Here is a 27564-nt window from a genome sequence, read left to right on the forward strand (position 1 = left end):
CTGAGGTGAGGATTATACTATACATTATATAATAATCTGCAGGACTGTGATATAATACCTCTGTGTGAGGGACTCAGACATCCGGGCTGTACCCTGCAGGAGCTGAGGTGAGGATTATACTATACATTATATAATAATATGCAGGACTGTGATGTAATACCTCTGTGTGAGGGACTCAGACATCCGGGCTGTACCCTGCAGGGGCTGAGGTGAGGATTATACTATACATTATATAATAATCTGCAGGACTGTGATATAATACCTCTGTGTGAGGGACTCAGACATCCGGGCTGTACCCTGCAGGAGCTGAGGTGAGGATTATACTATACATTATATAATAATATGCAGGACTGTGGTGTAATACCTCTGTGTGAGGGACTCAGATATCCGGGCTGTACCCTGCAGGAGCTGAGGTGAGGATTACACTATACATTATATAATAATCTGCAGGACTGTGGTGTAATACCTCTGTGTGAGGGACTCAGACATCCGGGCTGTACCCTGCAGGAGCTGAGGTGAGGATTATACTATACATTATATAATAATCTGCAGGACTGTGGTGTAATACCTCTGTGTGAGGGACTCAGATATCCGGGCTGTACACTGCAGGAGCTGAGGTGAGGCTTATACTATACATTATATAATAATCTGCAGGACTGTGGTGTAATACCTCTGTGTGAGGGACTCAGACATCCGGGCTGTACCCTGCAGGAGCTGAGGTGAGGATTATACTATACATTATATAATAATATGCAGGACTGTGATATAATAGCTCTGTGTGAGGGACTCAGATATCCGGACTGTACCCTGCAGGAGCTGAGGTGAGGGTTATACTATACATTATATAATAATATGCAGGACTGTGGTGTAATACCTCTGTGTGAGGGACTCAGACATCCAGGCTGTACCCTGCAGGAGCTGAGGTGAGGATTATACTATACATTATATAATAATCTGCAGGACTGTGGTGTAATACCTCTGTGTGAGGGACAGACATCCGGGCTGTACCCTGCAGGAGCTGAGGTGAGGATTATACTATACATTATATAATAATCTGCAGGACTGTGGTGTAATACCTCTGTGTGAGGGACTCAGATATCCGGACTGTACCCTGCAGGAGCTGAGGTGAGGGTTATACTATACATTATATAATAATATGCAGGACTGTGGTGTAATACCTCTGTGTGAGGGACTCAGACATCCAGGCTGTACCCTGCAGGAGCTGAGGTGAGGATTACACTATACATTATATAATAATCTGCAGGACTGTGGTGTAATACCTCTGTGTGAGGGACTCAGACATCCGGGCTGTACCCTGCAGGAGCTGAGGTGAGGATTATACTATACATTATATAATAATCTGCAGGACTGTGGTGTAATACCTCTGTGTGAGGGACTCAGATATCCGGGCTGTACCCTGCAGGAGCTGAGGTGAGGATTATACTATACATTATATAATAATCTGCAGGACTGTGGTGTAATACCTCTGTGTGAGGGACAGACATCCGGGCTGTACCCTGCAGGAGCTGAGGTGAGGATTACACTATACATTATATAATAATCTGTATGACTGTGGTGTAATACCTCTGTGTGAGGGACTCAGACATCCGGGCTGTACCCTGCAGGAGCTGAGGTGAGGATTATACTATACATTATATAATAATCTGTATGACTGTGGTGTAATACCTCTGTGTGAGGGACTCGGATATCCGGGCTGTACCCTGCAGGAGCTGAGGTGAGGGTTATACTATACATTATATAATAATCTGCAGGACTGTGGTGTAATACCTCTGTGTGAGGGACTCAGACATCCGGGCTGTACCCTGCAAGAGCTGAGGTGAGGTTTACACTATACATTATATAATAATCTGCAGGACTGTGATATAATACCTCTGTGTGAGGGACTTAGACAACCGGGCTGTACCCTGCAGGAGCTGAGGTGAGGATTATACTATACATTATATAATAATCTGCAGGACTGTGGTGTAATACCTCTGTGTGAGGGACTCAGACATCCGGGCTGTACCCTGCAGGAGCTGAGGTGAGGATTATACTATACATTATATAATAATCTGCAGGACTGTGGTGTAATACCTCTGTGTGAGGGACTCAGACATCCGGGCTGTACCCTGCAGGAGCTGAGGTGAGGATTACACTATACATTATATAATAATCTGCAGGACTGTGGTGTAATACCTCTGTGTGAGGGACTCAGACATCCGGGCTGTACCCTGCAGGGGCTGAGGTGAGGGTTATACTATACATTATATAATAATCTGCAGGACTGTGGTGTAATACCTCTGTGTGAGGGACTCAGACATCCAGGCTGTACCCTGCAGGAGCTGAGGTGAGGATTATACTATACATTATATAATAATCTGTAGGACTGTGGTGTAATACCTCTGTGTGAGGGTCTCAGACATCGGGGCTGTACCCTGCAGGGGCTGAGGTGAGGATTATACTATACATTATATAATAATCTGCAGGACTGTGGTGTAATACCTCTGTGTGAGGGACTCAGACATCCGGGCTGTACCCTGCAGGGGCTGAGGTGAGGATTATACTATACATTATATAATAATCTGCAGGACTGTGGTGTAATACCTCTGTGTGAGGGACTCAGACATCCGGGCTGTACCCTGCAGGAGCTGAGGTGAGGATTACACTATACATTATATAATAATCTGCAGGACTGTGGTGTAATACCTCTGTGTGAGGGACTCAGATATCCGGGCTGTACCCTGCAGGAGCTGAGGTGAGGATTACACTATACATTATATAATAATCTGCAGGACTGTGGTGTAATACCTCTGTGTGAGGGACTCGGATATCCGGGCTGTACCCTGCAGGAGCTGAGGTGAGGATTATACTATACATTATATAATAATCTGCAGGACTGTGGTGTAATACCTCTGTGTGAGGGACTCAGACATCCGGGCTGTACCCTGCAGGAGCTGAGGTGAGGATTATACTATACATTATATAATAATCTGCAGGACTGTGGTGTAATACCTCTGTGTGAGGGACTCAGACATCCGGGCTGTACCCTGCAGGATCTGAGGTGAGGATTATACTATACATTATATAATAATCTGCAGGACTGTGATATAATACCTCTGTGTGAGGGACTCGGATATCCGGGCTGTACCCTGCAGGAGCTGAGGTGAGGATTATACTATACATTATATAATAATATGCAGGACTGTGGTGTAATACCTCTGTGTGAGGGACTCAGATATCCGGGCTGTACCCTGCAGGGGCTGAGGTGAGGATTATACCATACATTATATAATAATATGCAGGACTGTGGTGTAATACCTCTGTGTGAGGGACTCAGACATCCGGGCTGTACCCTGCAGGAGCTGAGGTGAGGATTATACTATACATTATATAATAATCTGCAGGACTGTGGTGTAATACCTCTGTGTGAGGGACTCAGACATCGGGGCTGTACCCTGCAGGAGCTGAGGTGAGGATTATACTATACATTATATAATAATCTGCAGGACTGTGGTGTAATACCTCTGTGTGAGGGACTCAGACATCCGGGCTGTACCCTGCAGGAGCTGAGGTGAGGATTACACTATACATTATATAATAATCTGCAGGACTGTGGTGTAATACCTCTGTGTGAGGGACTCAGACATCCGGGCTGTACCCTGCAGGAGCTGAGGTGAGGATTACACTATACATTATATAATAATCTGCAGGACTGTGGTGTAATACTTCTGTGTGAGGGACTCAGACATCGGGGCTGTACCCTGCAGGAGCTGAGGTGAGGATTATACTATACATTATATAATAATCTGCAGGACTGTGGTGTAATACCTCTGTGTGAGGGACTCAGACATCCGGGCTGTACCCTGCAGGAGCTGAGGTGAGGATTATACTATACATTATATAATAATATGCAGGACTGTGGTGTAATACCTCTGTGTGAGGGACTCAGACATCCGGGCTGTACCCTGCAGGAGCTGAGGTGAGGATTACACTACTATACATTATATAATAATCTGCAGGACTGTGGTGTAATACCTCTGTGTGAGGGACTCAGACATCCGGGCTGTACCCTGCAGGAGCTGAGGTGAGGATTATACTATACATTATATAATAATCTGCAGGACTGTGATGTAATACCTCTGTGTGAGGGACTCAGATATCCGGGCTGTACCCTGCAGGAGCTGAGGTGAGGATTATACTATACATTATATAATAATATGCAGGACTGTGGTGTAATACCTCTGTGTGAGGGACTCAGACATCCGGGCTGTACCCTGCAGGAGCTGAGGTGAGGATTACACTATACATTATATAATAATCTGCAGGACTGTGGTGTAATACCTCTGTGTGAGGGACTCAGACATCCGGGCTGTACCCTGCAGGAGCTGAGGTGAGGATTATACTATACATTATATAATAATCTGCAGGACTGTGGTGTAATACCTCTGTGTGAGGGACTCAGATATCCGGGCTGTACCCTGCAGGAGCTGAGGTGAGGATTATACTATACATTATATAATAATCTGCAGGACTGTGGTGTAATACCTCTGTGTGAGGGACAGACATCCGGGCTGTACCCTGCAGGAGCTGAGGTGAGGATTACACTATACATTATATAATAATCTGTATGACTGTGGTGTAATACCTCTGTGTGAGGGACTCAGACATCCGGGCTGTACCCTGCAGGAGCTGAGGTGAGGATTATACTATACATTATATAATAATCTGTATGACTGTGGTGTAATACCTCTGTGTGAGGGACTCGGATATCCGGGCTGTACCCTGCAGGAGCTGAGGTGAGGGTTATACTATACATTATATAATAATCTGCAGGACTGTGGTGTAATACCTCTGTGTGAGGGACTCAGACATCCGGGCTGTACCCTGCAAGAGCTGAGGTGAGGTTTACACTATACATTATATAATAATCTGCAGGACTGTGATATAATACCTCTGTGTGAGGGACTTAGACAACCGGGCTGTACCCTGCAGGAGCTGAGGTGAGGATTATACTATACATTATATAATAATCTGCAGGACTGTGGTGTAATACCTCTGTGTGAGGGACTCAGACATCCGGGCTGTACCCTGCAGGAGCTGAGGTGAGGATTATACTATACATTATATAATAATCTGCAGGACTGTGGTGTAATACCTCTGTGTGAGGGACTCAGACATCCGGGCTGTACCCTGCAGGAGCTGAGGTGAGGATTATACTATACATTATATAATAATCTGCAGGACTGTGGTGTAATACCTCTGTGTGAGGGACTCAGATATCCGGGCTGTACCCTGCAGGAGCTGAGGTGAGGATTACACTATACATTATATAATAATCTGCAGGACTGTGGTGTAATACCTCTGTGTGAGGGACTCGGATATCCGGGCTGTACCCTGCAGGAGCTGAGGTGAGGATTATACTATACATTATATAATAATCTGCAGGACTGTGGTGTAATACCTCTGTGTGAGGGACTCAGACATCCGGGCTGTACCCTGCAGGAGCTGAGGTGAGGATTATACTATACATTATATAATAATCTGCAGGACTGTGGTGTAATACCTCTGTGTGAGGGACTCGGATATCCGGGCTGTACCCTGCAGGAGCTGAGGTGAGGATTATACTATACATTATATAATAATATGCAGGACTGTGGTGTAATACCTCTGTGTGAGGGACTCAGATATCCGGGCTGTACCCTGCAGGGGCTGAGGTGAGGATTATACTATACATTATATAATAATATGCAGGACTGTGGTGTAATACCTCTGTGTGAGGGACTCAGACATCCGGGCTGTACCCTGCAGGAGCTGAGGTGAGGATTATACTATACATTATATAATAATCTGCAGGACTGTGGTGTAATACCTCTGTGTGAGGGACTCAGACATCGGGGCTGTACCCTGCAGGAGCTGAGGTGAGGATTATACTATACATTATATAATAATCTGCAGGACTGTGGTGTAATACCTCTGTGTGAGGGACTCAGACATCCGGGCTGTACCCTGCAGGAGCTGAGGTGAGGATTACACTATACATTATATAATAATCTGCAGGACTGTGGTGTAATACCTCTGTGTGAGGGACTCAGACATCCGGGCTGTACCCTGCAGGAGCTGAGGTGAGGATTACACTATACATTATATAATAATCTGCAGGACTGTGGTGTAATACCTCTGTGTGAGGGACTCAGACATCCGGGCTGTACCCTGCAGGAGCTGAGGTGAGGATTATACTATACATTATATAATAATATGCAGGACTGTGGTGTAATACCTCTGTGTGAGGGACTCAGACATCCGGGCTGTACCCTGCAGGAGCTGAGGTGAGGATTACACTACTATACATTATATAATAATCTGCAGGACTGTGGTGTAATACCTCTGTGTGAGGGACTCAGACATCCGGGCTGTACCCTGCAGGAGCTGAGGTGAGGATTATACTATACATTATATAATAATCTGCAGGACTGTGGTGTAATACCTCTGTGTGAGGGACTCAGACATCGGGGCTGTACCCTGCAGGAGCTGAGGTGAGGATTATACTATACATTATATAATAATCTGCAGGACTGTGGTGTAATACCTCTGTGTGAGGGACTCAGACATCCGGGCTGTACCCTGCAGGAGCTGAGGTGAGGATTACACTATACATTATATAATAATCTGCAGGACTGTGGTGTAATACCTCTGTGTGAGGGACTCAGACATCCGGGCTGTACCCTGCAGGAGCTGAGGTGAGGATTATACTATACATTATATAATAATATGCAGGACTGTGGTGTAATACCTCTGTGTGAGGGACTCAGACATCCGGGCTGTACCCTGCAGGAGCTGAGGTGAGGATTACACTACTATACATTATATAATAATCTGCAGGACTGTGGTGTAATACCTCTGTGTGAGGGACTCAGACATCCGGGCTGTACCCTGCAGGAGCTGAGGTGAGGATTACACTATACATTATATAATAATCTGCAGGACTGTGATGTAATACCTCTGTGTGAGGGACTCAGACATCCGGGCTGTACCCTGCAGGAGCTGAGGTGAGGATTATACTATACATTATATAATAATCTGCAGGACTGTGGTGTAATACCTCTGTGTGAGGGACTCAGACATCCGGCCTGTACCCTGCAGGAGCTGAGCTGAGGATGATACTATACATTCTATAATAATCTGCAGGACTGTGGTGTAATACCTCTGTGTGAGGGACTCAGACATCCGGGCTGTACCCTGCAGGAGCTGAGGTGAGGATTATACTATACATTATATAATAATCTGCAGGACTGTGGTGTAATACCTCTGTGTGAGGGACTCAGACATCCGGGCTGTACCCTGCAGGAGCTGAGGTGAGGATTATACTATACATTATATAATAATCTGCAGGACTGTGGTGTAATACCTCTGTGTGAGGGATTCAGACATCCGGGCTGTACCCTGCAGGAGCTGAGGTGAGGATTACACTACTATACATTATATAATAATATGCAGGACTGTGGTGTAATACCTCTGCGTGAGGGACTCAGACATCGGGGCTGTACCCTGCAGGAGCTGAGGTGAGGATAATACTATACATTATATAATAATCTGCAGGACTGTGGTGTAACAGCTCTGTGTGAGGGACTCAGATATCCGGGCTGTACCCTGCAGGAGCTGAGGTGAGGATTACACTACTATACATTATATAATAATATGCAGGACTGTGGTGTAATACCTCTGTGTGAGGGACTCAGACATCGGGGCTGTACCCTGCAGGAGCTGAGGTGAGGATTATACTATACATTATATAATAATATGCAGGACTGTGGTGTAATACCTCTGTGTGAGGGACTCAGACATCCAGGCTGTACCCTGCAGGAGCTGAGGTGAGGATTATACTATACATTATATAATAATATGCAGGACTGTGGTGTGATACTTCTGTGTTAGGGACTCAGACATCCGGGCTGTACCCTGCAGGAGCTGAGCTGAGGATGATACTATACATTCTATAATAATCTGCAGGACTGTGGTGTAATACTTCTGTGTGAGGGACTCTTCGGGTAGTCCCCAGGACCCCTGGAAGAGTGTGTGTATCTCCCACTAGTGAAATGGGAAGGATGGGGAGATAAAACAGGGAATCGCAGGTCCATAGGGTGGGGAAGAGGCTCAATGACATGAAACGCATCATTTTAGCTCCGCCTCCCTCCCACAGAACTGCGATTTGCAGCATTTTGCCGCAACGGGGGCAAAGCCTAATGACGTAAAGAGCCCGTCCCCGAAATGGCCACCTGCCTCTCCTCTCCAAACTTCTCCCGGAGAAGAGAAACATAACGTTTGTAAGAATACCCTATTATTGCAGTCGTAAAGATGTTTGTTTTAATAGGTCCAAGATCTATTAGCTTATCAGTAAATCTGTCATTTATACTTTAAGTTTAGCTGTCGTTTATGATGACCCACTGGCAGAATGTATAATATAATCTGTTACTGAATCTGTATAGTAATTGCGTATGGAGAGCTCCTCTCATAGCTCTCACTGGCTGCCTGACACCCAGACATAGGGGGTAAATTTACTAAAGTGAGATTTTTTTAGAAGTGAGTTTTAGAAGTGATGTTGCCCATAGCAACCAATCAATCAGATTCTATTTAACATTTAACTAGCACCTTCTAGAAGATAATAGCTAGAATCTGATTGGTTGCTATGAGCAACATCACCTCTAAAACTCATTTCTAAAAACTCTTACTTTAGTAAATTTACCCCATAACCTCTCCAACATTGTTGTATGGCTGCACAGGTCTACACCCTCCTGCCAGTATTTTGAACTGATTAAACACCCCCCATCCCCTGTGGAAGGAGGAGAAGGGGGGGTGAAATTAGAGAGAGATGAGAGGGCATAGTAATGAGAAAGAAATAAGGAGGGCGTAGGACAATGATAAGAAAGAGAAATGGGTGGGGGGAGGGAGGAAAGCGATGGAAGAGAGGTAGACTGGTGGAGGGGCAGAGATGAGTAGAGAGTGACAGACGGTGGACAGATGAGAGAGAGATAGATAGATATGGGGATGGGGGCAGAGATGAGAGATAGACAGGGTGAGGGAGAAAGAGACGAGATAGGGGAGGGGGAAAAAGGTGATGAGAGAGAAATTAGGAACCGTGATAAAAATGAGTGAAAGAGAAATGGGGGAGGGAAGAAAAAGATGAGAGAGAGACAGATAGACCGGAGGATATATAGAGATGAGAGAAAGACAAAGGGAGGCAGAGATTATATATATATATATATATATATATATATATATATATATATGAGGGAGAGAGAGGAGACAGAGATGATAGAGAGACAAACAAGAGAGAGATGAGAGAAAGATGGAGAGGTTGGTAACGGGATCCCGGCAATCAGAATACAGACAACGGCATCCTGACAGTCAGAATCCTGACGCCTGAAGGTAATAGCCTAACCCTAACCCTCCCCCTAATAGTTACTGTCGGTTTACCGGCGCTCGGGACTCTGGCACCGGGAGTCCGACTGCTGACGGGTTACTGGCGCCGGTATTCTGAGCGCCTGCATCCCGACCACTGGGATGGTAACTAAATTCCGACAAGGGGGACAGAAATTAGAGAGACAGATGGGGAAAGGAGAAACATAGATAAGAGAAAGAGAGAGGCAGACGGGGCGACAGGAGGGTCAGAGATGAGATAGAGAGACAGACCAGGAGACAGGGGACATAGATGAGATAAAGGAGTACATTTACTAAAGTGAGAGTTTTTAGAAGTGGAGATGTTGCCCATAGCAACCAATCCGATTCTAGCTATTATCTTCTAGAAGGTGCTAGGTAAATGTTAAGTAGAATCTGATTGGTTGCTATGGGCAACATCTCCACTTCTAAAAACTCTCACTTTAGTAAATATACACCAAAGAGAGAGACAGACAGGAGGGACGGAGATGAGAGAGACAGACAGGAGGGACAGAGATGAGAGAGACAAAGATGAGAGAGACAGACAGGAGGGACAGAGATGAGAGAGACAGACAGACAGGAGGGACAGAGATAAGAGAGACAGACAGGAGGATCAGAGATGAGAGAGACAGACAGGAGGTGGGGAACAGAGATGAGAGAGACAGACAGGAGGGACAGAGATAAGAGAGACAGACAGGAGGGACAGAGATGAGAGAGACAGACAGGAGGGACAGAGAAGAGAGAGACAGACAGGAGGGACAGAAATGAGAGAGACAGGAGGGACAGAGATGAGAGAGACAGACAGGAGGTGGGGAACAGAGAGAAGGTAGGGGAAGACAGAGGTAAAATAAAACCCTGCAACACTGGGCACGACTGCTAGCGACACGGTGAATGAAGAGGCCCAAAATACTAGTAATGTAACAATGTGATGAATTCTTTGTTGTTTGCAGGGTCTCTAAAGGAGACAAAACAAAGATACTGAGAAGTATAAGGACACAGATGCGTTCTCTTTTACGACGGTAAGATACTGAAGTTCTGTATCAGACATTAATGTCAGTATGTTGCATAATATCACTTTGCTCTCACTATAATCTGTGTACATACAGAATGGCAACGCAATCATGGACCTTATGGAAACACAATATTATGTGACAATATTTTCTCTGAATGAAATCAGCAGTCACCACAATTCGTTGGAATTTTGAACTTCCAATTTCCAAAGGTTGCGCTAAAAAAAAAAAAAAAATCTGAATAAAACGTTTAAAATCTTGGCGTAGATGTATTATCCGGCCGGACTGCGATGAAGCGGGTCCTCTTAACGACCGTACGTATGAAAATAATACTTGCCAAAGAGGGAGAGTGTTAATTCACCTGTTCTGCAAATTGCGCTCTCCCTCTTTCAGCGGGGCCGCTTTTACTGACCGGCACTTGCGTGCATACTGCGCATGCAGCGTTCAATTGATTTTTGTTCCAGAGCGGAACACTTTATGGGTCTTATTTAGAGTAAGGCATAAAGATGTAACGCTTGCAGGTGCTCAAACCCTGGTGCTAAATATTTGACCATTCACATCAGTCCCTGCCCCATTGGAGCTTGCAATCTATATTCCCTATCACATATGCACACATACACACTAGAGTTCATTTTTGTCAGGAGCCAATTAACCTACCAGTATGGTAACCCACACAAGCGCACGGAGAACATACAAACTCCACACAATTAGAGCCGTGATGGGAATTGAATCCAAGACCTCAGTATTGTGAGGAAGTGATGTTCAATCTCCAGCACTGCAAAATGCATATAACTCTATAGAAACCGCTATATGAAGATACTTGATACAAATATATATATATATATATATATATATATATACATACACAGGGCTATGTTTTTCGGGAAAAACAGGTTCAGGAACTATGGGTGGAGCTATAGAAAATCAATTTGATATATATATATATATATATATATATATATATATATAGTATTTAGAAAAGAAGGCACTCAAAAGAGACTTTTTTATATATTTATTATGCCTTATTTCCTTCAGCTTTCACATTTTTTTCATATAAAATTAAATAATATATTAATTGGCCTGTTATGTTTTTCAGGTTTTCGAGTGGTGATTAAACCGAATTCAGAGACAATGACACAGGCTGCACTACCTCTTACCACAAAGGAATGATTTATTTATTGTATATGAAAAATAATGTTGGGATATGTAACATCTAGGTCACAGGGAAGGAGGGTCTGTTATATATGTGTTTGCCCTTGCCTTTTACCTTTAATTAGTCATATAAAATAAAAAATATGAGATATGGTAAGAACTGACCCTTGTTATCTCTATTTCTAAGTCCATAGGGTTCCACAGGATACCTTGGGGTATAGGCGATGGCGGCAGACATCCAGGCACCACAGAGTTACATTTTTCAGCCTCCCAGGATGCACTGGGGTCCCTCTCCGATACCCCACCCCCGAGCCTCAGGCCACTCAGTTTTCGTAACAAGCCATAGGCCGGAGCAGGAGCAAAAAAGAGAGAGAAGACAGTCTGGAACACACAAGAATCACATTCTCACCAGAAGGAGACGGAGAAACCGGTGACCAGATCAAAGCCCATCTACAGTACAGGTGCGACAGGGCGGGATTCCTGTGGAACCCTATGGACTTCGTAGAAATAGAGATAACAAGGGTAAGTTCTTACCATATCTCATATTTTCTACTGCAGGGTCCATAGGGTATCCACAGGATACCTTGGGGATGTCCCAAAGCAGTATCCTTTAAGGGTGGGGACGCTCCTGGGCTGTAAGGAGAATCCGCCGCCCGAAGGAAGCATCCTGAGAGGTCGAAGGTATCAAAAACATAATACCTTACAAAAATATGGACAGATGACCACGTGGCTGCCAATCACCGCTGAAGCGCCACGTCGAGCTGCCCACGAAGGACCCACAGACCTAGTGGAAGAGCTTTAATAGAGGATGGAACAGGAAGACCTGTGAATCCATCCTGCCAAAGTTAGCGCAGTGGCAGGCCAACCCTTTTTATGGAAACCAGAAAGGACAAAAACGAGAGTCTGATTTCCTAAACGGACTGGTACGGTCAACTTAAATTCTTAGAGCCTGTACCACATCCAAAGAGGCCTCATCAGCAGAAAGGACTGGGGAAGTAAAGGCAGGTACTATAATTTCCTCATTGATGTGGAAACTAGACACCACCGTAGGTAAAAAACCAGGGCAAGTGTGAAGCACTGCCCAGTTCCTAGGAAAGATGAGAAAAAGGAAGGTCTACATGACACAGCCCCCCATTCTGAGATCCTACCGGCCAAATCAATGGCCAGAAGGAATACATTCCTAGCCGTAAGCCATTTGAAATGCACTGAGCCCAGTGGATCAAATGGCAGTCCTCAGAGAACCCTAAAGACCACAGCCAAATCCCAAGGAGCCACAGGTGGAACAAAGGGATGCTGAATATAATGTATACCCTGCACAAAGGTGCGGACATCAGGAAGAGTAGCAATCCTATGATGAAACCAACAGGGCAGAAACCTGCACCTTCAGGTAAGCAAGGCGAATACCGGTATCTAAGCCCACCTGTAGGAAAGCCAACACTCTGGATATCCGGAATACCCGAGGAGCATAGTCTGTAGGGCGACACAACTGAAAGAAAGTATGCCATACCTGATGGTAAATTCTTGCAGATAAAATCTTCCGAGCTCTTAGCATGGACACACCGTCAAGGACAGACAACCCAGGTCTGGGTATCAGCCAGGATCCTGAGACAACAGGTCCGGTCGTAGAGGTAACAGCTTCGGACTGTTAACTGAAACACTCCAAAGATCTGAGTAATAGTGCCGTCTGGTCCACGCACGAGCTATCAGCAGGAGCGTGCCTCCTTCTTGCTATTATTGGAGGAAGAAGGGATAACAGAGGGACGAGGTACACAACTTGGAAGGTCCACTGGACCAACATACGTCTACCATAAGAGTCTCATCTCTGAAAGGCTCCACTTGTTCACCAGAAGATTGAACACCTCCTGATGAAGAGGACATTTCCCTGAATGCACGTCTTGACGGCTGGGAAAGCCTGCTTTCCATCTGAGGATTCCTGAATGAACACTGCCGATGACGGCAGGGATATAGCCTTCCACCCAAGCCAGAATTCGGGACACCACTGTTAGTGTCGCCCGACTTCGGGAACCTCCTAGGTGGTTTACATAAGCCATCATGATGGCATTGTCAGACAGTACCTGCACGGTATTTCCGTGGAGGACCTGTCCTGTATGCTGGAGAACCTTGAATCCTGCTCTGAGTACTCAGATGTTTATGGGAAGCGCAAAAACTACTGGTGTCCACCTGCCCTGGAACAAGTGTGGACCCGTCACTGCTTCCCAGCCACGGATACTGGCGTCCGTCATCAGAAGGACCCTGTCTGCAATCCCAAAGGGGGTGCCCCTTGTTTAGGTGAGCTTTCCGCAGCCACCAGGCCAGAGAGAGACAAACCTCCGGGGAAAGCACTATTGACTTTATCCTATGGGGCAACCCATCCCATCCGGAGAGGATCAATTTTTCTAGAGGTTCAGAGTGACACTGGGTACTCTCCACCATGTCGAACAGCGACACCCTGGAACCCAGGAACCACATTGCCGCGTGAATAGACACTCGGCGACTCTGCAGGCAACTGCGTACCCTTGCCTGTAATGAAGAGATCTTTTCCTCAATCACAAAGGTCCTCAGATGTTGGGATATGGAGCATCCTCTGTGAAGAATCAGAGAGGACCATTTCCAGTGTATCAGTCAGCCCTAACGTAGCAACACAAATATTGTCCGTTGCAGATGGCACTGAAGTATCTCTGGAGACTCTGTTAACACCAGGAGGTCGCCCGGATTGGGTAACAAGCGGACCCCCTGCATCCGCAGGTGGGCTGCCATAACTGCCATGACCCTGGTAAAACTGGAAATGCTTATCGACCACTGCAAACCTGAGGAAAAACACTTGTGTTCTAAGAAAATAGGGATATTCAGGTAGTCACCCTGAATATATCCAACGACACCACAAAATTCCCAGGCTCCATTGAATGATGGAATGCAGGGTCCCCCTCCTGAACCGAGGAACCCTTAAGAAATTGTTGAAGGATTCGAGGTTGAGGATGTCCAGGTAAGACCCATTGGGTTTCTGTAGCAGAAAGAGGATGGAGTAATACCTCATTCCCCTTTGGGGCAACGGAATAGGTACTATAACTCCTGCCTGGAGTATAGAGTGTAACACCCTCAAAAATTACAGGGCCTTGTCTTGAATTGACAGAAGACCTGTAACGAAAAACCGTCTGGGAGGCGTTTACCGGGAGGAGAGGACATACCTTCAAGAAAATACTTCTCTTACCCCAGTGGCCGTGGAGGTCAGACACCAGCACTAGGGGAACTGGAGAAGCCGGCCTCCAACTCTGGGGTCCCACGAGAGGAGGCCCGTCCCGTGAGGCTGAAGGCTTATAGTCCAACTTGGGAGTAGGACGTCTTGTACTCCAAGCCTGTTCTTATGGTTGAGCAGATTTCCTGGCTACTGACTGTCTTGGAAAGCTATATTTTTGACTTACCCTGGCCTCACAGGGCCGAAAAGACGAAGCCACAGACCCCGATGGGACTGTAGCCGATGGCAGAAACGCAGACGTAGCTGCTGCCTGCAGGGCCACAATTGTGTCCAGATGAGGGCCAAACAGGACCTATCCCGTAAAAGGCAAAGCATTCCAAATGGAATCTGCGTCCGCTTTCCAAGAGTGCAACCACAGGGAGCGGCGAGCCGCTACTGCTGCCGAGCCGCTCCTGCTGCCGAGGAGATTCTGGAAAGGAGTAGGCTGTATGTAAGACTGTCTCATTATGAACGTGGCTAAGTCTTTGAGAATTTGCCACTATCCACCTGCTCTGCTGGAGAGTCAGTGTGCAGAGATCCAGTTACCTACCCAGCACTCCATGGCTCTGGCCCTCCAGCACACGGCCATAGCCGGCCTGAAAGCCCCTCCAGCAAAGGAATAATTTGGATTTTAGATATATTTGCACCTTGCAATGTGTAACCTCCTTCAAGGAGGACCTGGAGGGCATGGGCAACGTAGCAGTCCTCACTAGGCGTATAACATGAGAATCTACCCGTAAAGGTAACTCCCATTCGGAAAAATAATTATCCGCAAAGGGGTATGCAAAAGGTCAACCGTTTTGAGGCTGGAACCGCTTACCTGGATTTCCACGCCTCCTCTAAATGATCCACCTGACCAGATAGAGGAATTATAGTGGCAACACCCTTATCCTTAAAGAAGGCATATTTGGATTTAGCCACAGGGGATATGTAATAACCAAAGCAGCACGGACTGCCCGTATAAGGCCAGGTATATAGACTTTAGACCTAGACTACGCCTCCTTTGCACTAAGGGGCTCGTGTCTGAAAAAGTCAATAATGTCACCGTCATCAGACGTCATGTCCTTACCCGTCTGAGACCCGAAAAGCCGTTTAGAAGGCCGAAATGGTGACTCCCCCTGTAAAACGTCCATCAGGTGCTATACCATTTGGACAATAAATTCACCCACATGATGAGTGTGAACGGAGCGTATGTGACCTCCCACACAGAAAAACCACATTTACTGTGAGGTAATAAACACCCTGCAACACCGCACCGCAAGGGCTGTAGCAGAAGAACAGGGATAGGAAAAAGGCTGACAGTCAGAAATTAAAGTACAGGCAAACAGCGCTAGCATTTAAGTCACATACAATGCACAGATAACATCCTGCATTACAAGCACTGCGATCAACTACACAGACCAGAGCCTTGTAGGAAACAGTGCTGCATACTGACCTTAATTGAAGGAGAGGTATGCGGGGGACCCGGACCGCAATGGCACCTGTAACAGCTTCCAGCAGCGTTTGTCATTCCCAGCACATGTAGTGAGAAAATGGCCACCGAGGAGCAGAGAGAAGGCGGGCCCGGGGGAGGAGCGCTGACACAGCCCGCTCAGACCGCTGTGGAATGGCACTGTGCAGCGGGGGAGACGCCGGCTGTACCGCACATGCTGCGGTCCGCTGTCCCTGGTGGTCTAGTGGAAGGCGCAGGATCAGTACCTGGTACCACGCACAGTCTGTCCCCAGGGAGCCCCCTGCCTGGGGACCAAAAAGGACTGTGTTACCGGCGGGTGCCCACAGCGGGACCCCGCCGCTTACCTTGTCCCTCGTGCATCCAGCCACAGTCCAGGTAGCCAGGGTCACCGCTAGCTGTGACCCCAGCTACCTACCAGCATCCCCGGATCGGTACCGGCGTTCTGGTACCGGCGGGGTGTAGGAGTAACAGCATGGACGTCAATACTGACTGTCCTATGCTGGAGCACTTTAGTTGTGCAGCCACAGCTGCGAAGAAATCTTCAGGGGCCTTGAAAAGACCCCCCTCTGTACAGTGCGACTGGTCCGGCCAGGCACCGACGAAAACTGAGTGGCCTGAGGCTCGGGGGCGGGGTATAGGAGAGGGACCCCAGTGCATCCTGGGAGGCTGAAAAATTTAACTCTGTGGTGCCTGGATGTCTGCCGCCATCGCCTGCCTCCCCCAGTCTGCCTGACTTGCTAACACAGATATGGTAAGAATTACTTTATTAACAGACACTCTGCTTTAGTGTGTGTGCAAGTAGTAAGGAATATAGATTGTAAGCTCCACTGGGGCAGGGACTGATGTGAATGGGCAAATATTCTCTGTAAAGCGCTGCGGAATATGTGTGCACTATATAAATAACTGGTAATAAATAAATAAATAAGAGCTTCATATGGCCTTGGTGGTGGCTTAGTAGAGTTCAGTTGGAGTTATCGCCTGTTCTAGGAAGGTCAACTTCACAGTTCAACATACTTGGCTACTGGACACTTTAAGAGGCGTTATATGCCTGGGAGGAGGGGGTCTTGGAAGCATATTTGTTTGCCAGTGTTGAGAACATTATTGCTGGGAGTAGTAGCTTGTAACATGTGAGAAAGTCACAATACTTACAGGACTTTCACCTATGCTGTTCTATTAGCAGAGGTTTTCTGATGCACCACAACTTTTTTTTTTTTTTCTTTTTTTTAAGTGTGGCACCGCTGAGATCGTGGCTGCCACAAAGTAGAAAGAGTGGCTAGAACCACTTGATCACACATTCTAAGTTCTTTAAATATATCCCAGTACTTTATATTCAGCAATCAGAGACAAAAACACAAATATGCATATTTACATCTGGTTTATTATCATTTTTATTTGAAGAATACAAGAAACCAAATCAAGTTGTATTAACAACAGTGCTACTTTTCTTCTAAGTTAATTTTTCCATGGAAAAACTGAAGGGCATCAACCTCTACAATATTCACGACATACAGCCAGTGGCGTCACAAGAAAGGGGGGGGCCGCAGCTGGCACTTTGAAACAGACTTGTCCCCAGGGGCAGCCCGCATCTCCCGGACCCTCGGAGTGACTTAAACGGGTGTTCGGTCTGGGAGGCCACGCCCTCTACCCGCGAAGCCATGCCCCTGTCACACAAGGCCACGCCCCCTTTTTGACACCGGGTGTCACCTCATGGAGAGACGCCACTGCATACAGCCATTAATATACATATAGCCAATAAATAAAACAGCAAGGTTTGTTACATAGGCTTTTGGTAACAGTAAGTGAACATAACTTTAATGGCTAGCATATATATCAACACCATTAGGTTGTATTTTTTTAATGAATGATTTGTGCAATAATGTGAGGAGTGTGTGGAAGAGAAAACCAAAAATATTACATTTCCATCTCTGCCATCCGCGAGTCTCCCACAATAGTTGCAGCATTTCTTAACTATCTTTTCTCAGTGCCAATTATCAGGCACTAAACCAGGGCCAGATTAACAGCGGGACAGATGGGACCTACAGCCCTAGGTCTCCACATGAAAATAGGCCTATTACCATGACAGCATAATAATGACCAGCAGCTCAGCTTACCACTCAGTTGGCCGTAAATCTAAAGTAATAAAACTACATTTCTAGTTTCCATACAAAATGATGCAATTTTTCTAATTTCACATATTTAGAGAGACATGGAAGCTGATCGTGTAGGGGGTGTACACGCCCACATGGCACTGGCCACACCCACAAAGCACTGGCCACACCATTGGTCAAACCTCCTCTTCTTCCTTCAATAGGCTGTTATTTTCAGCCCTCAGCCCATATGGCCCTTTAGCCGACCTTACACTAACCTTTGTATTAGAAGAAACTCCTCTATGTAGCAACAAAAATTAAGTCTGTACATAAGTTCACTGATCTCTGTTAACTTCTTCCACACTGTACAGAGCAATTAGCCATATTTTGACTGCAGTGAGAACAGACAGCTGTCAAGGATTCACAACAGTACTGGAAAAACTGTTCTGAATAGAACTGGTAGCATTCAATAACCAATATAATATGGAAGTGCGGAAATTTGGTGTAGTATAGGAGATTCAGGGGAGTGGATTTGGTGAAATGCTTCACTACAGTAATAATACAATGGTGGAAGTAGGGGCACAGCCGCAACAAGCATATATGGCAAGACGGGTGTCATAGACGAGGCCCAAAGGCCGCATGCGGCCTGCACAGCTGAGCAATTGGGCACATAATGTTGATTATTTTAGTAAATAGGCACCCTGCACATGAAGGATGCATCGGACTCCCCTCATTTTTCTCAGCAGCGCACATGATCTCATGATGACATGGCGCTGAGTAACAAAGAGAGGTACTGAAGCAGATCAGTTGGCTGGAGACTGTGGGGGTCATTCAGACCCGGTCGCAAGCACCGATGTGCTCACAACCGGGTCAATGGGTGGCCTTGCGCACACGCTGTCTGTCGCTCCGGAGCTCGCCCCTTTTTGTAGGCGGGCCGGGGGGGTGGTTTACAAAACGGAGGCGTTCCTTTAGGAACGCCTACCGTTTTGTGGGCGGCCGCACTGACATCATCAGTGATGTCAGTGGGGAGCTTTCTGCTCGATCAGAGCAGAAAGCTCCCTGGGGCTTGCGAGTGCCCAGACCCAACCTTAGGGTCTGGTCGCAAGCCCCGATGGTGACCACCATCGCGACCATCTCCCTGGTCGCTAGCTAAGCTGTGGGTGGTAACCCACAGCTTAGCTTGCGAGCAGAAGGCCACACCAAAAAACTAGAAGCGGCCGCCCTCATTCAGAGAGAGTGATCGCTTCTTGCGATCGCCTCTGAATGAGGTCCAGTGAGCAGTAGATGAAGACAATAGCAGGTAAAACAGAATTTAAAGAAGGAAGCGTGGGCTGGAGACACACAGAACCTAGCATGAATATACAATTTAGGAGTAGGGACGTGTTAAAAAAATAAATAAAAAATGATTAACTATACAATGCCAGCGGGTGTCCGAATATGGGTCTAATCATAACAAAAAAATATGACATTAGTGGTTGAGTAATATAGTAAAAACACCTGAATGAAATAAAATATAATACGGATGGCATATTCAGTGGTCAGTCCTTGCCATTATGCAGGGGAATAAGGTGTCAACTGGAAGCACAGAACAGGTTATATTAGGGTGATGGCGACTTTTAGGGAACGGACAAGAACATTGAAATTTGTATGTACTGGGGAATCAAAGGTTCTAGACAGGCTTAACCTTAGTCACACTGTGCTGGGTGCTCGTCTGTTCGTCGTACCGGGCTTTGTGAAGAAGCTTAATCGCTTCTATGACAATATTCTCCATTTTGGCTACACACACCCCCCCCCGCCCCCAGCTCCAGCCATTTATTGCTTTCGTTAGTGCTAAAATCTTATTTAGTACATCAGCACTTGACGAAATTAAACTTGTCACCTTCAAAAGGACATCTAAACCAAAAACATTGCAAATAGATTTTCAAACATTCCATAAGCATCAATGGAGAGAAGGCTTGGGTCAGCCTCTTTTAGCAAGAAAATGGCGGACAACAGAGAACAACAGCTTGTACTGGGATACGCGGCACATGTTAATGCAACGTTAACCTTCACCAGTTTCGTCAGGGTATAGGAACTTGTACGTATTCATTTGCAAGTGTTATAACAGCTCTTTGTAAGGGAACCAGACATTGACATCGCAATTCTTAATTAATATGTATAGATAAAATAATCATCATGCAGAAGAAAAATCCCACTGAAACCAAAAATAGGGATTCCGTTTGGTGTGGATTCTCTGATGTCTAAGAGGGCATGTCCTAGTCCCGTGCTCACGTCAAGAATACGGTTTGTCTGCTGTGACTTCGCTGATGGACGTAAAGACTTGTCCTATGTCTAAAGCCTTCCCCGCAATCAGAGCAACAATATGGGTTCACCGTGTGAATTCTCTGATGCTTAACACAATTTGATTTCCTAACAAAACATTTCCCGCATTCAGAGCAAGAGTAGGGTTTCTCTCCCGTGTGAATTCTCTGATGGACGAGAAGACTCGAGTTAGCCGTAAAACATTTCCCGCATTCGGAGCACGAATACGGTTTTTCCCCAGTGTGAACTCTCTGGTGCGTGAGAATAGCAGATTTGTGATTGAAACATTTCCCGCATTCCGAACAAGAATATGGCTTCTCTCCCGTGTGACTTCTTTGATGCTTAACAAAGTTAGAATTACTATTGAAGCATTTGCCGCAATCGGAACAGAAATAAGGTTTTTCTCCCGTGTGACTTCTCCGGTGCGTGGTGAGATGTGTCTTCTGGTTAAAACATTTGCCGCACTCGGAGCACGAATACGGTTTCTCTCCTGTGTGACTTCTCTGATGTAAATGAAGACCTGATTTACGAATAAAACATTTCCCACATTCAGGACAAGAATAGGGTCTCTCCCCTGTGTGACTTTTCTGATGCCGAACAAGATTCGGGTTACTCACAAAACATTTCCCACAAACAGAGCAGGAATATGGCCTTTCCACTGTGTGGCTTCTCTCGTGTATAAGAAGAAGCGATTTAGAGCTAAAACTGTTCGCACATTCAGAGCAGGACCACGATTTATCTTCAATAGGATTGTTAATTACCGCTGTCTGGTGCTGGCTGTTAAAACTTCTCTCACCGTTCGAAGAAAGTCTGGATTGTACCTCAGTACATTTAGATGCATCATGTGTAAAATCTGTTGGTGCACAAATATCACTGTGTGAGAAATTACCTTCTTCAAATGACACGGATTCCTCCTTAATATGAACAGATATATATTGTGTATGATCTGTAGGTGTATAAATGTCAGCGTCTGTGAGCTCTCCTCCATCACATGAGACAGATTCCTCCTTAGTATGAGTAGATATATACTGTGTATGATCTGTGGGTGTATACATGTCAGTGTGTGTGAGGTCTTCTCCATCACACGAGACATGTGTAGATGTATAGTGTGTATGATATGTGGGTGTATATGTGTCAGTGTGTGTGAGGGTTCCTTCGTCACATGAGACTGATTCCTCCTTAATATGAGATGTATACTGTTTATGATATGTGGGTGTATACATGTCAGTGTGTGTGAGGTCTCCTCCATCACATGAGGCTAATTCCTCCTTAGTATGAGTAGATGTATACGGTGTATGATCTGTGGGTGTATATAGGTCATTGTGTGTGAGGTTTTCTCCATCACATGAGACCGATTCCTCCTTAATATGAGCAGATGGATCTTGATGTAGTCCTGTTGAGAAAAATGGATGATGGTCACTACTTATCATCTGTCTTAGAATTATGGATTGAGGATTTAACTTAAAAAAAAATCCACACAATTCAGGTTCTATCCTTGCCATTTGATGACCTTCCAAATTCTCCACTGGAACTTTAGTAAGTCCCCCTTCCACCACCGCTGCTCCACTCCTATGCAGAAACTAAATGCGTTTCTACATTATAGTATCACAGATAATGGTTTCCAAACAAGTCCCTCAGGGACTCAAGGGCTTCCGCGAACAGGCTGAAGAGATTCCTATGCGTTGATACCACTACAATTAACCGTAATAATTTATTGCTTAAGGCTACAATAAATAAAACCCAGACGTTTTGCAAGATGAACCTTCCGGGCTAGGATTAGTCCAAGTTCACCACTGAGGTCCTAGAGCAAGTGGAAGATAGTGGGTTCTAGACCCATTGACTGACACTCTAATGGGGGTGTCTAGAGTTTCATTGCATGAGAACGAAATCCCATGACCACCAGTTCGCAGACACTAAGAGAATAAACCATACCTCCGCGAGAGATTATACCTCCTACTCTGACTCTTACTCTAGTTACCCTTGCATATTACTCTAGTTACCCTTGCATAGACTGTTTCTTTAGTCATCGGCAGTTGGTGCACGTAAAGATTGGTGAAATTACAGTGCACCTATTTATTTGCAACTAACCTTGGTTGATAATCTCCCCCAGGCATTGGTCCTGGAATCTAAATCAATACTTCTTGCAAGATATTTGGAAGATCCAATTAGATAAGGCGAAAGATGCACGCATTTCCTTCAGTGACAAATGGTAGCCACATCCAGGAAAAGTCCATACAGCTGGGATCTTTTTTAAAAAACAAACAAAAATGAATAAAAAAAAAAAACAAGGAGGGAGAAATGTAAGGACGGCCACAACAGCTAAAGATCTAATCCTCTTGCCGTCGCAGTTAAATATCCTCATTGTGCACCTATTTACAGGTGCCAAAAAGGCTTTTGAGGGGAGGTTCCTTTCTGCCTACATCAAATCCTGTCGCTATACAAGTTCCCTTCAGCTTCAGTAAATGGTGATTACTAATGATACCCATTTGTATGGCCAAGAAATAAAAGTTTAAACGTGAAATTCTCCATAGGTGAGTTGCAATTGCCTATGTTCATATGCTACCATCAGGCTGTATGTGGAAAAAGCAGCTGTGGAGGCCCCTCTACATATATCCTACCTTGGCTTCAAAAGATAGCAAAGGTCTCTCGCTCATCCAGCAACAACTGGTCCCACTCTTCACTTTTGGAACCTTTGGAGTTAAGGACATTGTGTCCTGTCCTCTGCAACATCTCCCCTCACCTCATTTGTTTTTAATTTAGGCATCACTGGGAGACAATGGAGTCTTGGACGGGGCAGGTTATGGGAGGGTTGGCCAGCTGGTGATTAACAGAATTCTATAAGAAATTTGGGCATACGGAGCTTCACACAACTAAGATGTTTCATGTCCTCCTTGGGAGGATTGAGTTGAAGGCAGGGGCCATTCTCGGTTTGAGAAAACGTGCACTCAGTCCCCACATATCTGCTATTTATACAGTCCACAATTTTAACAGAGTGAATTCATACAAGCCTGTCTCATACAAGTAAAATGTCTCTTACCCAATGATGTGAGGAGCTGGTGATTCTCCATCATTACTTGTACAGACCCCTGTGGTCCTTACTCCAACTCCTGCACAGCAAAACACAATGATACAGTCATAACCGAGACACATCCCCTGGTGTTACTGTATAATGTCCCATTCCCAGCAGTCACCTCTCCAGTCATCACCCAGACACATCCCCTGGTGTTACTGTATAATGTCCCATTCCCAGCAGTCACCTCTCCAGTCATCACCCAGACACATCCCCTGGTGTTACTGTATAATGTCCCATTCCCAGCAGTCACATCTTCAGTCATCACCCAGACACGTCCCCTGGTGTTACTGTATAATGCCCCATTCCCAGCAGTCACCTCTCCAGTCATCACCCAGACACATCCCCTGGTGTTACTGTATAATGTCCCATTCCCAGCAGTCACCTCTCCAGTCAGCAGCTGAATGATCTTGTTGGCGAGTTCCAGGATCTTCTGGTCATTGTGTCTCTCATGTATTAGTGAGTGAGGTGGAGGCACCGTGATGGGGCTCTGGGTCCTGATCAGTCCTCCTGACACACAGGGATGGCTGCTGGGTGTCACACAGATGTCTTCTTCCCCAATATATAAAAATTCATAATTATTGATCTGTAAAAACTGGACTGGACTCCCTCTACTAATGTCCAAAGCCATGTGGTAATGAACAAAATAAAATGACACTCCCAGACTCCCTCACCTCACCGGTCAGGTCCCTGTTAGTAATAGAGATAATAGTGATGTCACTGTGACACTCCCAGACTCCCTCACCTCCCCAGTCAGGTCCCTGTGTTAGTAATAGAGATAATAGTGATGTCACTGTGACACTCCCAGACTCCCTCACCTCCCCAGTCAGGTCCCTGTGTTAGTAATAGAGATAATAGTGATGTCACTGTGACACTCACAGACCCCCTCACCTCCCCAGTCAGGTCCCTGTGTTATAGTAATAGAGATAAGAGTGATGTCACATTGACAACCCCAAAATCCCTCACCACCCCAGTAAGGTCACTGTGTTAATAATAGAAATAAGAGGTTTTTCCCCTCGAGGAGTTGTTCAATGTTTTAACACACATATACATTTTTAATTTGCTGTCTTTAGCTAAGCTTATTATAGCACGGAAGTGGTAGGGGGCTGATTCACCTGATTTTCATTATTGGGTCTCATTAGTCAATGACACTGTCAACTATGAAAAATACCTGTGTACGGCTAAGGGGGCTTTGCCCAAATTCCATAAATTGTGGTCTCCATGGTACACATCTCACTATGGTCGGAGAAATAGAGTCCATCCATCATTCGGAGCCGTGTAATTTTAGGGGGGACTGCCAGTGCACTAGCACACTAGCAATTTATTTTTGATTTAATGTTTGTCTGCATGTGTTGCACCTTCGTGACTATTGTTTACTTACAACATTTTTACTGTTTTTTGCATATTTATCTTACAGAGATTTATCTGTATTGTCCATTTTGTCTATTATTGAATTTCCACTGTGCTTTTTGGTCTGTAATAACGGTTTTCTTTTTTTTTTTTGTAAAAAAAATCAATAAAATATACATGATTAAAAAAAAAATGAAATAATAGAAATAAGAGTGATGTCACTGTGACACTCCCAGACTTCTTCACCTCCCCAGTCAGGTCCCCTGGTGTTAGTAATAGAGATAATAGTAATGTCACTGTGACAATCCCAGAATCTCTCACCTCCCCAGTCAGGTCCCTGTGTTAGTAATAGAGATAATAGTAATGTCACTGTGACAATCCCAGAATCCCTCACCTCCCCAGTCAGGTCCCTGTGTTAGTAATAGAGATAATAGTGATGTCACTGTGACACTCCCAGACTCCCCTCACCTCCCCAGTCAGGTCCCTATGTTAGTAATAGAGATAATAGTGATGTCATTGTGACACTCCCAGAATCTCTCACCTCCCCAGTCAGGTCCCTGTGTTAGTAATAGAGATAATAGTAATGTCACTGTGACAATCCCAGAATCCCTCACCTCCCCAGTCAGGTCCCTGTGTTAGTAATAGAGATAATAGTGATGTCACTGTGACACTCCCAGACTCCCCTCACCTCCCCAGTCAGGTCCCTGTGTTAGTAATAGAGATAATAGTGATGTCATTGTGACACTCCCAGACTCCCTCACCTCCCCAGTCAGGTCCCTGTGTTAGTAATAGAGATAATAGTGATGTCATTGTGACACTCCCAGACTCCCTCACCTCCCCAGTCAGGTCCATGTGTTAGTAATAGAGATAATAGTAATGTCACTGTGACAATCCCAGAATCCCTCACCTCCAGAGTCAGGTCCCTGTGTTAGTAATAGAGATAACAGTGATGTCACTGTGACACTCCCAGACCCCCTCACCTCCCCAGTCAGGTCCCTGTTAGTAATAGAGATAAGAGTGATGTCACTGACACTCCTAGACTCCCTTACTTCCTCGGTCAAGACCCTGTTAGTAATATTATTAAGCTCCAGTCACAAACCATGTACTGTGCAGTGTGCTCCTCAAAGAAACTTGGAGGAGGGGAGGTTTGGTGTACCTTGTATGTCTCAGCAGACAATACACCTTTATTTCTGCTGTACCTGCCTTTCTATGTGTATTGTCCCTAACATGCCCACTCTCAAAAGATCCCAGGATATACAACTTTAACCAAAGCCAATTCCAACATCACTCCTCATCGTATACAGTAAACCCCCCACTCAACAACCCTACTTCCTCTCCTGCGCTATTCCTTTGCACTTCCATCTCTCCTGTCGAACTCTGCTCTGTATTGTGCAGCTGTCTGCTGCCTCTTCTACATCTCCTTTGCCCTATATATGAAGCTGCTGTCCAGGGCTGAATTTCTGCCATCTGCAATGGAAATGTAACGAAATGTCCACGTAACTGTATATATAACCTTGTGCAAACTTGCATTAGAGACACTGTGGAGCCCCAGCCTTTCTTCTCCTACATGGTAAGGTTGGTGGAGGGAAGGTACTGTCTGAGGGCAACTTCTACGACACGTGTGCTAGATTGTCAGCGTGGATACCAGAACACGCTATGTTTGTCATAGAACATGTAAACCGGTCCCCACGGCCAGAAAATATTTCAAGGAGGATTAGGCAAGAATACAGTCCTTGTGTCTGTACGGATTACTGGTTTGCCACTAATTATATCCAGCACAATAGAGTATAGATTATGGGTGTGACATAAATCATTGTCTATCCAAAATGTGGATGTTTCCGGACCGAGGGTTCTCCTTCCATAGGTGACAAGGTAACGATGGCACCATTTACGTTGATCCTTCAATGGTGCAAACCTACGTTACATTGTCATCGTAGAGCAGGTGGTAAGCACATCCCAATTGCATGTGCATGTGGCAGTAAAAGTGTGATTGGACGGTACGAGAGGGGAATAGGAAGCGGCCTAGGACACGCCCCACCGGCTCTGTGATACAGGCGTGACCCTTGTCCCAATCCTCTCACGTGAAATGCTGGGAGGTATGAAATTATATTAACTAGTAATATGCTAGGTTGCCCACCCTAGCCCCACTGTAATACTTACCTGCAGGGTTCTCCTCTCTGGTCTGTCCCGTTTCCGTTGTGGCAGTGAGAGACGACCACAGCTATGCATGTTGATCTCAGGACATGCCATAGATCAATGGTTCTCAAACTCGGTCCTCAGGACCCCACACATGTCACGTTTTCCAGGTCACCCAGCAGGAGCACAGGTGTAGCATGTGTAGTCATTACTTATGAACACAAGATCCACAGGTGAAGCTCATTATTTCACTTGTGATTCTGTGAGGAGACCTGGAAAACATGCACTGTTTGGGGTCCTGAGGATCGGGTTTGAAAACCTGTGCCATAGATTATTATATA

General features: G+C 45.6%; 3 protein-coding genes across 3 annotated transcripts in view; 2 read left to right on the forward strand and 1 right to left on the reverse strand.

The window, feature by feature from the left end:
- LOC148436281 (NACHT, LRR and PYD domains-containing protein 3-like) overlaps window positions 1-11803 on the forward strand; it is a 34279-nt gene extending 22476 nt beyond the window's left edge. Inside the window, exons 8-9 of the mRNA XM_088465089.1 lie at window positions 10383-10451; window positions 11539-11803. Of these exons, the coding sequence (XP_088321215.1) occupies window positions 10383-10451; window positions 11539-11557 (88 nt within the window). The 3' untranslated portion in view covers window positions 11558-11803. The remainder of the gene's footprint in view (window positions 1-10382; window positions 10452-11538) is intronic.
- The window catches only part of LOC148436279 (uncharacterized), a 193352-nt gene that overhangs the window by 84555 nt on the left and 81233 nt on the right, over window positions 1-27564 (forward strand). The gene's annotated exons all lie outside the window — the stretch shown is intronic.
- The window catches only part of LOC148436282 (uncharacterized), a 67541-nt gene continuing 57622 nt past the window's right edge, over window positions 17646-27564 (reverse strand). The window contains exons 10-11 of the mRNA XM_088465079.1: window positions 23705-23761; window positions 17646-22060 (exon numbers count right to left, since the gene is read on the reverse strand). Coding sequence (XP_088321205.1) covers window positions 20634-22060; window positions 23705-23761 — 1484 coding nt within the window. The 3' untranslated portion in view covers window positions 17646-20633. The remainder of the gene's footprint in view (window positions 22061-23704; window positions 23762-27564) is intronic.

Source organism: Taudactylus pleione, unplaced genomic scaffold (assembly GCF_031769625.1).
Source record: "Taudactylus pleione unplaced genomic scaffold, aTauple2 ptg001845l, whole genome shotgun sequence".
Lineage (NCBI taxonomy): Eukaryota > Metazoa > Chordata > Amphibia > Anura > Myobatrachidae > Taudactylus > Taudactylus pleione.